Source organism: Amblyraja radiata, chromosome 23, assembly GCF_010909765.2.
Source record: "Amblyraja radiata isolate CabotCenter1 chromosome 23, sAmbRad1.1.pri, whole genome shotgun sequence".
Taxonomy (NCBI): domain Eukaryota; kingdom Metazoa; phylum Chordata; class Chondrichthyes; order Rajiformes; family Rajidae; genus Amblyraja; species Amblyraja radiata.
The window spans coordinates 34,854,283-34,869,533 of record NC_045978.1 but is presented as its reverse complement, the minus strand read 5'-3'; the positions used below and the strand labels follow the sequence as shown (position 1 = coordinate 34,869,533).

The 15,251-nt window shown below is 42.3% G+C and overlaps 1 protein-coding gene across 4 annotated transcripts in view; it reads right to left on the bottom strand.

Moving 5' to 3' along the window:
• The window catches only part of gnas (GNAS complex locus), a 292,173-nt gene that overhangs the window by 70,162 nt on the left and 206,760 nt on the right, over nucleotides 1-15,251 (bottom strand). For all 4 annotated transcript variants that reach the window (XM_033042023.1, XM_033042024.1, XM_033042026.1 and 1 more), the window contains exon 5: nucleotides 6,175-6,272. In XM_033042023.1, coding sequence (XP_032897914.1) covers nucleotides 6,175-6,272 — 98 coding nt within the window. The remainder of the gene's footprint in view (nucleotides 1-6,174; nucleotides 6,273-15,251) is intronic.

Here is a 15,251-nt window from a genome sequence, read left to right as displayed (position 1 = left end):
GACATGAAGGCGACTACCCGGCAACCACCTGCAAACATGTGGCGACCACATAGTCTCCTGCAGCCGCCTAAAAAGTCACCTAAGTGGAATAGGCCCATAAATGTCAAAAAAGGAATGATGATACAAGGTAACAAGTCTAGGGGTCGTAACATTGCAGTAAAACAATTACTTGAAATTATTAAACTAATTTGGTGGCAAATCAGATCTATTCATGTTGAGTCAAGAAAGCTACAAGTATTCCATAATCTGGTATCCTCTAAACTCTGGCATTGCTGGAACAACAGATTTTCTGGACTTTTAATACCGCATCCCACTTTTGAGTCTCTTCTTTTAGAGGTTGTATTGTGATCTAATAATAGTGAACCCAAGGGAGCGGGAAACTGAGCCCCGGAGGGTTTAATGCGAGTAGACAAAAATAAAGTCTGGTGTGTTTCAACTTTAGATTTCAACTTGTCAGGACAAAACACGCTGAAACATACAAGCATTCTAGACTCCAGTTCTAGCGGCAAACTTACTTACATTCCTAACCTCAACCACATACCAAGCCAGCACGCCTGACTAACAAACAAGCCAGATAAAAAAGCATTTGGATTCTGAACAATTGGATAGCCCATCAACAGAGTTTAACTGCAGTAACAATTTCAAACCAGGTGAAAAAGCAATTAGGTGATCCAGGTCTTGCAGATTAAGATCAGACCAGATCCCATCTATGTGCTTCAGCGTATGCCCCTTGAAGACTTACCCTTTAAAAAATGACAACGCAAGGAGGGTTATTAGGAAACTTAATTTAGTTAGATCCAAGACAATTAACATATGCTACAGTATTTAGCATTTCCTTTGTGTATCTTGCAGGTTATGAGTGGGCAATATGTCAGCAGATGGAGTATAATGTAGGAGAAATATCAGGTTATCCACGAGGAAATACTGGCCTTTATTGCAGAGTATAAAGGATGGGGCATTTTGCTAAAAGTTTGTAAGGTGATAGTCAGATTTTATCTGGCATATATCAAACTATTTTGGTCTTACATTTGCATTGGAAGCAGTGCATGGAATGTTGACTAGATTGATTCCCCCGAATGAAAGGGATGATATATGAAGAAACATTAAGAGTGGCCACATGTTCATTCATCAGCAGCTTGGAAGAATAAACTTATTGAATCATGTAAGATTATGAGCATGATTGATAGGGTGGATGCTGAAATGATGTTTCCTCTTGTGGGAGATTCGAGAACTAGGGAATTGTTTCAGAAATAAGTCACCCATTTCAAAAAGAGATGAGAAAATGGCTCAGCAGGTTGAAGGGACTCACTGTCCGAATCCTGCGTTCCTTTCTTCATGGCAGATGCCACAAAATTTCTCCTGAAAATACTTAAGCTCAAAAAAAAAAATTAGCATTGTTAAGATTTTTTTGGAAAAATTGAAGTGACTGGAATAATAAATTCTAAAACCCTGAAAACATGTATCCTACTGTTTGGCACTGTTACTGCCTTAGGAAGCATCATTATTTCAGGAAAAGAGAAAAGGCAGAACTACCATACCATTAGTTTGATATCAAAATCAGGAAAGATACGAGAACCTATAAAGGAAGTGGCATCAAGGCAGTTAGAAAAGGTTTACATTTTTTAAAGATTAGTTTAGGTAGAGATAGAGCACGGAATCAGGCCTTTCAGCCCACAGAGTCCGCACCAACCATCATTCACACATTCACTCTAGTTCTGTGTTATCCCACTTTCTCCTGCACTTTTTAAGAGCTTTTTAAGAACATTTTTAAGAACCAAAAATCTTGAATAAACATCCTTTGAGTGTTAAGCCATTTAAAATCAAACAAATTTGCTAAAATTCTCCGAGGATGAAACAAACAAGGTGGATAAAAAGCAACCCGAAGAACACATGGGGTTGGTGATGATATATTGGCATGGATTGAGAAATGGCTTACTAGTACAAAATAAAGTTTTTTACTAGTACAAAATAAAGATACAATGACACAGCAAATAATTAGCACTAATAGAGACCATTCAGTTTACATTTGATATTAGTTTTATTTAAGTTTCAGGCACTCCATGGTGCTTTAGAGACATGGGAGGGGTGTTTTTAGCAGGCCAGGGGTGTATTGGCCTTTCATTGTCACATGACCTCTGAAGTTCACACAAGGTTCACTAGATTGGGACCACTGCTGGAAGGATTGACATATGAAGAAATGGGCAGCAGGCTGATGTAATATTCAGTGGAGTGTTGAAGAATGAGAGGTGACCTTTTTGAAACATGCAAGAATCTGAGACTATATAAATAATGTGTAAGCAAGAACTGCAGGTGCTGCTTTAAATCGAAGGTAGACACAAAATGCTGGAGTAACTCAGCGGGACAGGCAGCATCTCTGGAGAGAAGGAATGGGTGACGTTTTGGGTCGAGAACAATCAGTCTGAAGAAGAGTCACGACCCATTCCTTCTCTCCAGAGATGCTGCCTGTCCTGCTGAATACCCCAGCCTTTTGTGTCTACTATATAAATAATGTTGATTAAAGTATGTCAAGAATGAAAACTGAAAATCTTGTAGTTGGAAAATATACACATGAATACTTTAATGATCTGAATAGATTCCAATCGTTGTTATGCTACTCTATAAATTATAAATATAAATTATTCATTTGGCAAATGCAATATGCCTTCGGAGGAATTTCATTCTGAGATGTGTTACTGAAAAGGTCAAATTATATGGTTTGAAATGGAAACAAAGGCAGCATATTCTAATGCTTCTGCGAACTTAACTTTAACAGAAGTCTGTCCTACGCTTGGACAAACCTCTTCTGAACTTGCCAGCAATTTGTTACTCTGCTTATAACACCAAAGTGACTTAATTACTCAGCTAATATTCTACAAGATCACTCCAAAAATTTGCTGAGTATATCTAACAACCTTTCTGGTTCACAGGATTGTAAAAGGCTCTTCCTCTCTTGATTATGTATTTCTAGAATAAATTATCATCTGCACTCAAACTGTAGCTCCTTGAGCAGGAGTCATTAGCAGCACCCCTAAATCAATCCCCACTTCAAGGTCATTCGAAACCATTCCACTCACAAGAGCCCAGTCAATGCCATGAGATGACAACAAACATTATTGTGTCAAGAACTGGAAATGTTGATGAAGGTCAATCAGCTTTTACTGGCAATTTCAAAAAATATCTGCACAGATTTGTTGTAGACACGTTTCCAGTTATTCCGATGATAAACTTATTCTGAAAATAATTGCTGCTTTAAATTCTACAGGAGTGGCTTTAGAAATAGTTTTGCTCAACAGAATAGTCTTGAAGACCAAGAACAATGAGGAATGCATGTTACTGTATTTATACTTTCCTTTCCAGACTTCTCTCTGATCCCAAAGTATCTCTGTCAAATGTTCCGATTGACAGAGACATCACATTAATTCTGATTCAACACCATCTTAATTAAATCCATAATGATGAGTTCTTCCTCTGGCGTCTTCCCACCTATTTCATTGGCCAGAAGTTTTTACCCCAAGTGGTGGGTCATTCTCCTCTTCTACATGACTCCATACCCCTTAACTGAACTCAACTCACCCTCATTAGAATCATTGGTTAGGTCGCAGTTGGGAGTATTGTGCTCAGTTATCACCATGCTTTAGGAAAATTGCAATTAAGTTGGAGAGGGTACTGAAAAGATTCATAGTAATGTTGCCTAGATGGGAGGACTTGTTAAACAAGGAGAGATTGGATAGGTTGAAACTGTTTTCCCTGGAGTGAAGGAGGATAGGGAAGAACCTGATAGAGGTTTATAAAATTGTCTAATCAGGTCAAGTCACATTTATTTATATAGCACATTTAAAAAAACAACTCTTGTTGGCCAAAGTGCTTTACATTTGTTATAAGAATAGTATAAACAAACAAACTACATACATATATACATATAGCCCTCGCTCAGTGGACGTCAGGAAAGTCTTGGGAGTATAGATAAGATTTTAGTCTTGACTTAAAGCAGTTCTGATGGGAAGGGGGATGCTGTTCCACAGTCTAGGAGCTGCAACCACAAAGGCGCGGTCGCTCCTAAGCTTATGCTTATGTTCAGCAGCCCCATGTCGGCCGATCTGAGGGACCTGGAGGTGGAGTGGTGGGTGAGAAGACCTTTAATGTAGGAGGGGGAAAGCCCATTGAGGGCTTTGTAGACATAGAGGAGGGTCTTGAAATGTATACGGAACTGCACAGGGAGCCAGTGGAGAGAGGCCAGGATCGGGGTGATGTGGTCCCTTTTTCGGGTGCCTGTCAGGAGTCTCGCAGCGGCATTTTGGACCAGTTGCAGGCGGGACAGGGAAGATTGGCTGATGCCAGTGTAAAGAGAGCTGCAGTAATCTAGGCGGGAGGAGATAAATGTGTGGATGATCTTTTCGAGGTCATCAAAGTGGAGGAATTGTTTTATTTTAGCTATCGTCCGAAGCTGAAAGAAGCTAGCTTTTACCACGGCATTGACTTGTTGGCAAATTTCAGTGCCGAGTCAAATATCACGCCGAGGTACAAATAGGATAGATAATCTTTTTCCCGTGGAAGCTAACTAGAGAGCATAAGTTTAAGGTGTAGGGAAAAGATGTAAAAGGGACAAGGGACAGGTTTTTTCACATAGAATGGTAAGAAAATGGCACTAGCTGCCATGATAACTGAGAGGGGCCCAAAAAGCTACAGATGAGTTGAGCCGAAAGGCCGGTTTCCATGCAGTATAATTCTATGAACCCACACACAGAAACACACCTTTCAGCAGAGCAAATGTACTCAAGGTCATGCGCCCATCGACACTAAACTTTCATATCCTCCACCTCGATCTTCAATTTTCAGGGATAGATTAGCAACCACCATCCCACTTTCCCCCACAGACACTTTGACTGCACATGCTCCAGCCTAGTTTCCCCATGTGGACACCTTTCTATTCTATTTATCTTTACAACAGGTTTTACTTTTGATTTACAGCGGTTTTTGCTCCAGCTCAATTAACATGACTGGTCCAGTTCTTGCACACATGCTCTTCACCAAGTTCAAGGATGGGTTTTCTTTTGATGACCTTTGCCACATCCAACATCTGTTTATGAACTTCGGACACTTCCAATGTGATGCCATGTCCAGTCACGTGACCCATACCTTCCCTTTCAGTATTCAAAGTGAGTCATCTCTATAGTGTTTTACCTTATCGTTCCATCGCCATAATTAAACAGCTTTCCTACTAATTACATTTTTCCATGCAACTGCTATCCTTTTATATATTTCTCCCCAATTCATTCATTCTCCAAAACATTATTTTCAGATAAAGCAGCCATTTACTTGTACTTCTAGGGTATAGGGATATTTAGGATTGGTTGCTCATTACATGGTGTCCTCCAAACCTGGTGAAACCTCACAAATTTAGTGATTTTAGCAGAACACCTTTGTGCAGTCTGCAAGAATGAAGTTGTGGACTGAGCATCCAGTTTGTTGGTCATTACAATTCTCACTCCCTGCTCCCACATCTATGCATTTGGCCTCATGCTGTTCCTGTAATTTCAAGAAACATCAACTCTTTCTATGTCGTGATGCAGCAGGCTTTGAATTCTGATGAAAAGTTAACAAAAGTAAATGGAATTCCTCCCCTTTTAAGATGTCACCTGACACAAGTCTGCCAACCATTTTATGTTTTTATTTCAGGTTTCTAGCAATGAGCTTTACTATGTTCTGGGCCATGTAGGTGATGGTTTTCATGTTGTAATCAAATTTACAGCTCAGTTGGTTTTATAAATTACTTTTGTGAAGTTGAATGAACCACTAGTTTGTGGATTAAGCTTTCCCCAATCATCATTCTAAACAATCGTCATTCAAAAGCAAGATAGTGTTACTAGAATGCTTCAAACTTTGTGTGCAGTTTTAAGTAGAAAGAATATCTGTGTCTTGTCATTAGCATCTTGCAATAGAACGCTACAGCTCGGCATCTTCAACTAATTAACTTCCATTAAAAGCACATTTTAGTTTTCCTTTAGAATCAATGTCAACAATCATTAACAAAAATTCTGCATAAAATATAAAACAGGATTTGCTGAATTTGATAAGGAACTTATCTACAATATCCTTACTCTAGTTTATATGTCAATGGAAATTGTTGTTCCGAGCCATTTAATTTACTAAAAAGAAAACTAAAAAGGTACTTACTAATGTGCACAGTCAATAAGTTGATACTCATTTGACCTTTCATAGCATGCTTTCACACCTTCATCCTGCCAGAGAATGGTTGTATGTTCATAGAACTCCTAAAACAAAACATTTAAAATTGGTTAAAATTGAGTAGAAATCAAATTTCAAGCACAATTGAAGGAATACCATTTACTGCTTTAGAGATTGGTATAAACGAAGCAGGGTCAACATAACCATATGACTCCAGATTATTCATACATTATATAACCAAAATTGACCAAGTCAGAATCCATGTACTGAGAATACATAAAGTCAAAACAACAAAATAAGTACAGAAAATCAACAAAAACAATCATGAGCAGATCAGCGAGGTTCTGCTGGAGTACAAAAGAACTGTTCCCCCTCCCATTCTGACAACCCCCCCTCCCATTCCTAAACTGACCTTTGTGTCCTAGGCCTACTCCACTGTCCAACGTAAATTGGAGGAACAGGAGCTCATTTCACTTGGGCAACTTACAAACCAGCGATATGAATATTGATTTCTCGAACTTCAAGTAACCCTTGCATCCTCCCTCTCTCTCTGTCCGTCCCCCACCCTAGTCGTTGTCAAATTTGTGCTGGTGAGTTTAATTGTCTGTACTCATTTCCACCTAGCCCACAATTAACAACAGCCTTACTTTATCAACTTTGCTTTTTTCCATATCTTTATTTGTTCTATACCTCTCTATAACACCGTCTATATCTCATGTTTCCCTTTCCTCTGACTCTGTCTGAACAAGGGTCTCGACCCGAAACGGGACCTATTCCTTTTCTCCTTCCTATATGCCAGCTTTGTGTCGAACGTTACACTAAGATGAGGGAATGCAGAAATTGACAATCTAAATCACAATGGACAACTTCTATCAGACATATCCATTATAAGCACACGCAAACAGATATTGAATTCCAATCACCTCGATTAAATTTGTTAATCCATTATTTCCAATTAAATCAATAATGATCTCTGACAAAATACAATTAATTATGATTGACATTTTTGATTTTGATAGCACAACCTACCTAAAATTATAGACACAAAAGGCTGAAGTAACTCAGTGTGTCTGGCACCAACTCTGGAGAAAAGGAATAGGTGACGTTTCAGGTCGAGGCCCTTCAACCGACTCAGTCAGGGAGGGGGAAACTAGAGGTATGGGAAGGTACAGAATAACAGAGCCTTCATCGATGACAGGAAAGTTGGAGCACACAATGGTCCATTGTAGGCTGGGGATGGTGATAACGAAGGAATACAAACAGTGAAATTAGCAAGAGGGCTAGGGTGGGGGAGGAATGGGGAGAGTTGCTGAGTATGAGGACCAGCTCCGTTAGGCAGAGGATAGTGTTTGTAGAGGGAAATTAGCTGGTTCTGCTGTTGAGGAAGAAACAGAAGGCCTCTGGTGGAAAATGAAGGACATCCATAAAAAAGAGGAGGGAACAGGGACCTGGAAAACAGAAGTCATTAAAGAGAAGAATGGAATGTGATGCGTCTTGGACACAGGTTGAGAATGATTGGACTTGGGGGGGTGGGGGGGAATAGGATGGAGTCAAGGTACATGAAATAGTTTTGGTGGGACAGGAGCAGGCAGAAACAATGGGTCCGCTGGGTCAGGTCTGTTTATGGATTTTGGGGAAAAGGTAAAACCAGACCTTGCAGGGCTGGGGAACGATAAGGTTGGAGGCTGTGGAGAGCAGGCAGCCGGATGTAATTAAATCAGAGATGGTCTGTGGGATAATGGCCTGGTGCTCATCTGAGGGGTCATGGTCCAAGGGTGAGTCAGAGGTGGTACCTGGCCTCAGCCTGGTAGTGGTCAGCTTGCCAGACTACCACAGCACCTCCCTTGTCCACGGGTTTGATGATAATGTCGGGGTTGCTGCAGGCGGAGGTCTGTACATTGAGTGGGGGTGTGGTTAGAGTAGGTAAGGGAAAGTTAAGTTAAGGTGGCTGATGTCACACCAGCAGTTAGAAATGAAGTCTAAAGAGGGCAGAAGTCCGTCCGGGGGAGTCTAAGTGGAGGGGGACCGATGGATAAGAGTTGTCGTCATCACTGGGTAATGAGGACTCTTTCCCATAGAAAACAGTACAGAGGCAGAGGTGACAGAAGGAGGAGGCAGATCGTGAACTCGCTGAGATGGGGCAGAGAGGAACAAATTGAGGCCTCTGATGAGGACAGACCATTCTGTATCTGAAAGTGGGAGGTCAGGGGGGATGGGGATAGTTTGGCGGATGAGGGATAGTTACTTTTTGACCAAACAAGCACATTTTTAGACCCCAAACTACTAAGGTCTGAACTGACAGAACCTGGTTTTTCCCACTCTGCACCACTCCCTTTGTTTAAACTTGCCAAAGTTGCTTTCTCAATTTAATTCAGTGAGATTATTAATAGGTTTACAAATAGCACAGCACTGCGGTTGTGGAAAAATTAAAATACCTTATCGTGGACATTTTCTTGGAAACGGATCTTTTGCAGATACTTCCAGGAATTTCCCGATGACGCATAAAAGTATGACAAATAGGTACAGAAGCAGCAAAATGACCACCTGGTGGCGCCGTGAGAGTCTTGTCCCTTTCTTCTTTGTTGATTTTAGTCCGTTTTATGTGTATGTTTTACTTGATCTTTAGTTTTTGTATTATGTGGGGGCTGGGGTGGGGGAACCTTTTTTTAAATTCTGACGGAGATGTGACTTTTTCCCATGTATCTCAGTCCACACTGCGGCCTAACATCGTGGAGCTGGCGGTCCCTTTGCTAGGGATAGACTTTGGGAACTACAACCGCAGGAGCTTCAACTGCCCCGATCGCGGGAGCCTCGATCGCCCCGTTGTGGGGGAGCTTCGATCACCGACTGCAGGAGCTTCGATCGGCCCGACTGCGGGAGTTTTGATCACCCCGACCGCAGGAGAAAAGAAGGTAAAAGTTATTCGCCTTTTATCACATTGAGGAGTGTGAGGTCACCGAAAGCAAGATGGATGCTGCCTGTGCTGGTGGGAACCCGGAGGGATTGCCGTTAGTGCGGGGGTCTCGGTGTTTGCGGGGACGTCGCGCCATGAGAGCGTCCTGGAGTTTGGTGCGAGTGCAGACGGCTTTGACTGTTCGGGCAGATAGGGACTGCAGAATGACAAGCGGTTGGCGCAACTCTGTGCACATCACGGTGAAGAGCTTGTGTGTGGCCCAGACATTACCTGTGGGTCTCTGCTTTTGTTCCGTGCCTGGGGATTCTCACACGCCGCTGTGATGGCTGTTTATGTTTAATTTTTATGTAATACTAGACCAAGTGCAGACCCGTTGGGTCTGTTCCCCCAACGTGCGGTTGTGGGGGGGGGAGGCGGCATGCAGCGTCACACACTAACTACTCCCCCCCCCCCCGCACTCACGCTAATGGAGGGGAGGAGGGGAGAGAGAGAGAGAGAGAGGGGGGGGGGGGGAGAGGGGAGGGAGAGGAGAGGGGAGAGAGGGGGGAGGAGAGAGGGGGGGGGGGAGAGGGAGTGGGGGGGAGGAGAGAGGGAGTGCTGAGAAGGGGTTGAGATGAGGGGCGGGGGAGAGGTGGGGAGCAGGGAGGGGGGGAGGGTGGAGGGAATGGGGGTAGGGGTGTGCGGAGGGGAGGGGGGTTTAGCGGAGGGACGGTGGGGGAGGGGATGGAGGGGAGAGAGAGAGAGGGGGGGAGAGGAGGGGGGGGGAGGAGAGGTGGGGGAGGAGAGAGGGGCAGGGGGGAGGGGGGAGAGGGGAGGGGAGGAAGGGAGAGGGGAGGGAGGGGGGGGTGAGGAGGAGAGAGAGGAGAGGGAGAGGGGGAGAGGAGAGGGGGGGGGGAGAGGAGAGGGAGGGGGGGGTGGGAGAGAGAGTGCCTTTTTACTTCAATCCAAACAACCATTTGAGGGAGTGCTTTTTTACCTCTAACCATATTTTCATTTTCAAACCAAATTAAGGGTACTCACAGTACTGTAGACATTTGTCAGTGTCATTCAGAGCTCTGATTGAGGCACACCATTTGCAGAGACTGATTGAGGCACACCACTTGCAGAGACTGATTGAGGCACCCCACTTCCTGGTTTTATAGTCCCCCCCCTCCCTCCAGCAGGGGCAGCAGAGAGAATGGGGAATTTTGTAAAAACATTAATATCTCTGTCAATTTTCATCGACGGGAAAAATCCTCGGCACACACGCGGCGGAGGGGGGCCTCTGAGCGAGGTGGCCATAAATGACGGCCGTAGGTGGCGGCGTACTCTCGGAAATCGCAGCACAGAAAGCCAAAACCGGTCAAGAACAGACTTTTAGTAATATAGAAGATTGTGTCTTGTTGCTTTAAATTTGAGCATATTACACCAATTCTTAAATCCTTACATTGGCTCCCTGTATGTCAGAGAATTGATTTTAAAATCCTGCTGCTCACCTATAAATCACTACATGGTTTAGGGCCAAAGTATATCACTGACATGCTTCCACTATATAAGCCTTCTAGACCGCTAAGATCTTCTGAAACCAATCTGCTAGTGATTCCCAGAGTAAATACAAAACATGGGAAAGCAGGATTTAGTTACTATGCAACAAATAGCTGGAATAAACTTCCTGAAGATTTAAGACTTGCCTCAACTTTGACCACTTTTAAAACAAGACTGAAAACTTTTATGTTTACTTTAGCTTTCAGCTAAATCTTAACTACATTGCACTTTTAACTTTTGCACTTTTTATAATGCATTTTTAATTTTGCTTTTCTTTTCTTTTAGTTCTTCTATTTTATTTCATTTTATTATTTCATTTATTGTATGACATGTTTTTATGTGAAGCACTTTGAGTCTGCCTCGTGTATGAAATGTGCTATATAAATAAAGTTGCCTTGCCTTGCCTTGCCTTTATTTTGGTGTGACTGTATGGCAAATTAATTTTCATTGTAACTTAGGGTACACGTGACAATAAAGCACTATTTAACTATTGAAATGGTTTTTCAAGCTTTGTCTCCACTGGCATTCAATGTGATCATGGCTGATCCTACCTACCCCCACTGCTATGTCAGAGGTGGGGCACAATGACGGATCTCACAAGTTGTGCACCAAAGCTAGCTTTTCAGCCACACATTGTTAACTTACCCGAAAGTCACCTTAATCAATTATTTTCATTGATGCTAACTGCCTTCACTAAAATTTATACATAAAAGGAGAAAGTAATTTTGTAATGGTGCTGAAATCATTCTGAAAGACAATCTTAAATATATCACATGCAACTCATTCTCACTGAGAACTCTTGTTCTGCAAGAAGAATAAATTACAGACAAGGTGAACAATTTACAGAACACTTCTGTTCAAGCTGCAATGGTGATTTTGAACTTTAAGTCACCTGTTATTATTTTCATTCCTATCCTGAACCTATCAATCTTTGGCCTCCTTCCTGCCTAGTTCTGATTATGCCTGTAGGCTTGAGGAATACATCTTCTGACTTGCATTTGACCTCCCAAAGTGCAAAACCTCACAGTTGCCTCAGTCCAAATGGGCTCCTTCAGAATTGTTTTAAGTTTTAAAAGAATCAAATGGCTGAAGAATAAATGGGGTTATCGAAATGTCATTCATAACTAAATATGTTCCTTCATTTCAGAGGGGCGGCACAGTGGCGCAGCAGTAGAGTTGCTGCCTTACAGCGTCAGAGACCCGGGTTCAATCCTGACTACAGGTGCTATCTGCACGGAGTTTATACGTTCTCCCTGTGATCTGCGTGGGTTTTCTGCAGGAGCTCCGGTTTCATCCCACACTCCAAAGACGTACAGATTTGTAGACTAATTGGCTTGGTAAAATTATAAATTGTCCCGTTTGTGTGGGATAGTGTTAGTGTGCGGGGATCCATGTTGTATCTCTAAACTAAACTAAAAACTAGGTAAATCAGAGCTATTCAAATGATCGGAGTTAGAGCTTTTATTGAGAAAGGAGTGGAGACACTTTTAAGAAGTCAGACACCGTTTAATACAGTTTAGCTGGCATTTTACCTACCGGTCGATTTTCCTTGGTCCTGAAAACTCCAATGAGCCAATGCCCAGTCAGCGAAGGAGATTGCCTACAGCTACCCTTGACTGCCTTAACTACATAGCGACCCGACTCCACTGCACCACGAGTTAAAGAGAACCATGCCGACCAATTTTTACTTGCGGAATTTTTTTTCAAAATGCTGAAAAGTTTTCCGCAACCTAGCTGAGGCCGCGAGCATGAAGGAGAGTTCCCTCGAGCATGAAGGAGAGTTCCAGCGACCTCATAGGACCACGTGTCAACCATGCTGCGAGTTTGAGTCGAGGGCACTCATCTAAACTCGCAGATTAGGTTGCTGCAGAGGGACAGCCCCTTTAGGGTGGAAGATAAGAGTTCAGAATATAGTTCTTAGTATATCATAACAATTTCAGAGACAAAGTTCAATGTTTGCAACAAGGTAGAATCCTTTGATCACACTGTATGCTTATGCAAGGACAGTTCAGAAGCCTGATACGGAGTAGAAGCTGTTCCCACGTCTGGTGGTACTCTTTCAAGCTTCTTCATTTTCTGCCTGACTGCAGTGGGGTCAAGGAGAAATGACTGAGGTGGGACAAATCGGACATCCTGAGGCGGGATTATGTTGGCTGCTTTTCTGAGGCAGCATGTAGAAATGAGGAATTGTAGATGGAGTGAGTGGTAGGGTGCCCTGGTCTGTGTGATAAACTAGGCTGAATCCACAACTCTGTAATTTCTTGCAGTTTTGGGCGACTGTTCACAAACCAAGCTGTGATGCAGTCATCAAAGTCTGTTAGTCATTGGAGATGTGCCAAATTTCCTCAGCTCCTGAGCAAGCAGGTGTGTTGGTGTGTCTTCCTGCTGTCGCTCCACGAAAGATCATTGGTAATATTTACACAAAGGAATTTGAAGCTGTCAACCATTTCCACTTCGGTACCATTGACGCTGATTGAGGCATGTATCCCATCACGCTTCCCGAGGTCGATAACTAGCTACTTCATTTTGCTGACATTGAGGTTGTCCTGACACCATGTTAATAGGTTCTCTATCGCATTCCTGTATTCCGTCTCGCCATTTTTCACACTCCAGCACACCGCAGTGGTGTCATCTGCAAACTTGTGGATGAGTTAGAGCTTACTTTTCTGCAAAATCGTGAATGTATAGGGGACCGAGAACCCATTCCTGCAGGCCACCGATGATGAGAATTATTGTAGATGATGTGCTGTCACCTATCCTCACTGATTGTGATCGGTGTAAGAAAGTTGAGGATCCAGTGGAGAGAGGGGTACCGACTCCAAGGTGGAGGTGTTCAACAATGAGTTTGGATGGGATTATGATGTCCGATAATGTCACAAATAAAACTGAAAGACTGCTTTGAAAACAATTGGCTTTCTTTGCAGAATGGAATTTTAAATCCTAATCTGGCCTGTATGTGACCAAATGCCCATTATACATGTGTGATCTTCCTAGGTAGTCTCATGTAATTTGCCTCCCCTTCAGTTCTGTGACTGGTGATGCCCATGTAGGCTCCAACAGACTCTGCCACAGGTGGTATGGGACATGGCATGTTTTTCGACCATTTTTGCCAGTTTTCCACTGTTGCTGCATAGACTAGTACCTTCCAAGAACATACTCTTCTGTTTTGATCAACCACAAACAGGCTTTGAGAACATTATTGATGAGTTTTCTATCCTTGCAAATGACACTGTCCGGTTTTTAGTTCATGCATAGTTCCTCGAGGTTCATGATGCATATTTTGAGACAATGTGCTTTCAAATGAATGATTAATGTTTAGGGATTTTTAGCCACGAAGCATTCATAGCATGTAGGATACCCCTCAATTCTTCAAGGACCAAGCAGAAAACTTTACCAAATAGCGCTTTGACATAGGAAATAAACTTCAACTGAAATATAACATTTATAAAAAATAAAGTGTAGTTTATATTACACTTCAAAAGCCCCACCAGCTTTGCAGTGCCACAAAATGCAACTTTGATGTTTGATGCAGAGCAAGGCAGTTGTAGTAAAAAACCATGGCTCTCGAGAGAAATTTAAGCACTGGTCAGGAAATAGGGGTCAGGTATAGAGACAGCTGAGATCAGCAAAATCCTTGGACAATTGGGGATCGAGAGCAATCAGAAGGGCAAAAAGGTGGCATAAAATAGTTCTAACAAACAAGATTAAAGAGACCAAAAATATTTAACAAATATGCTAAGGGAAAATGGTATTAAGAGGGAGAATAGGGCCCCTTACAAACCAAAGTGATGACCTGTGTATGAGAGCGGCAAGGTCCTCAGTTAATATTTTGCCTCTGTTTTTACCACAAAGACATGAAGACTAAGGAACTTGGGAAAGACCAAGGACTGTATTACAGTTGAAGAAGTGCTGGATGGCCTAAAACATATGTAGAAAGGGGTCCTTTGGGGGCCCTTCTACCACCACAGCCAAACCAACTTTATTTGATCATCCACTATAATTTATTTGCCCTCATTACATCTTTATCCTTCTACACCTTTCTCGTTTTAGTTGCAGTCTAAATACCTCTTAAACATAGTAATTGCATCCAATTTCTACCACTTCTGCTTAAAACTGTTCTCTTCTTTAAAACTCCTTCCTCTCATCTCAGACTCATGTTCCCTTGTTTTGATACCGCTACCATGGGAAAAAGATTGACTATTGTATCTATGCCTATAATAATCTTATATACTTCTATTTGGTCGCCCTTTAGCTTCCTTCACTTCAAGGAAAAGAAGAGTCGATCCAATCTTTCTCCATAACCAAAGTCCTCCAATCCAGGAAACATCATAAGTCTCCTCCGCACTCTTTGACACGAACACACTCTTCCTCTGGTGTGACAACCAGAAGTTTACGCGGTACTTCACTGCTGACCCAAACTTTTACAGGCATTCTCAGTCGGAAATAATTTTTACAGATTAAGTTGGATATTAAACTGAATTACTTCAAGTGAATTACTTCAACCATTGAAGTGCTGAATGCAGCTAAAAACTAATTAATCACATTATTAATATTGTCAATGGTAATTAGGCCAGTGAAGCTTCTGAAGCAAACAAATAAACATAATTGGTCACAATGTTGAAAACTT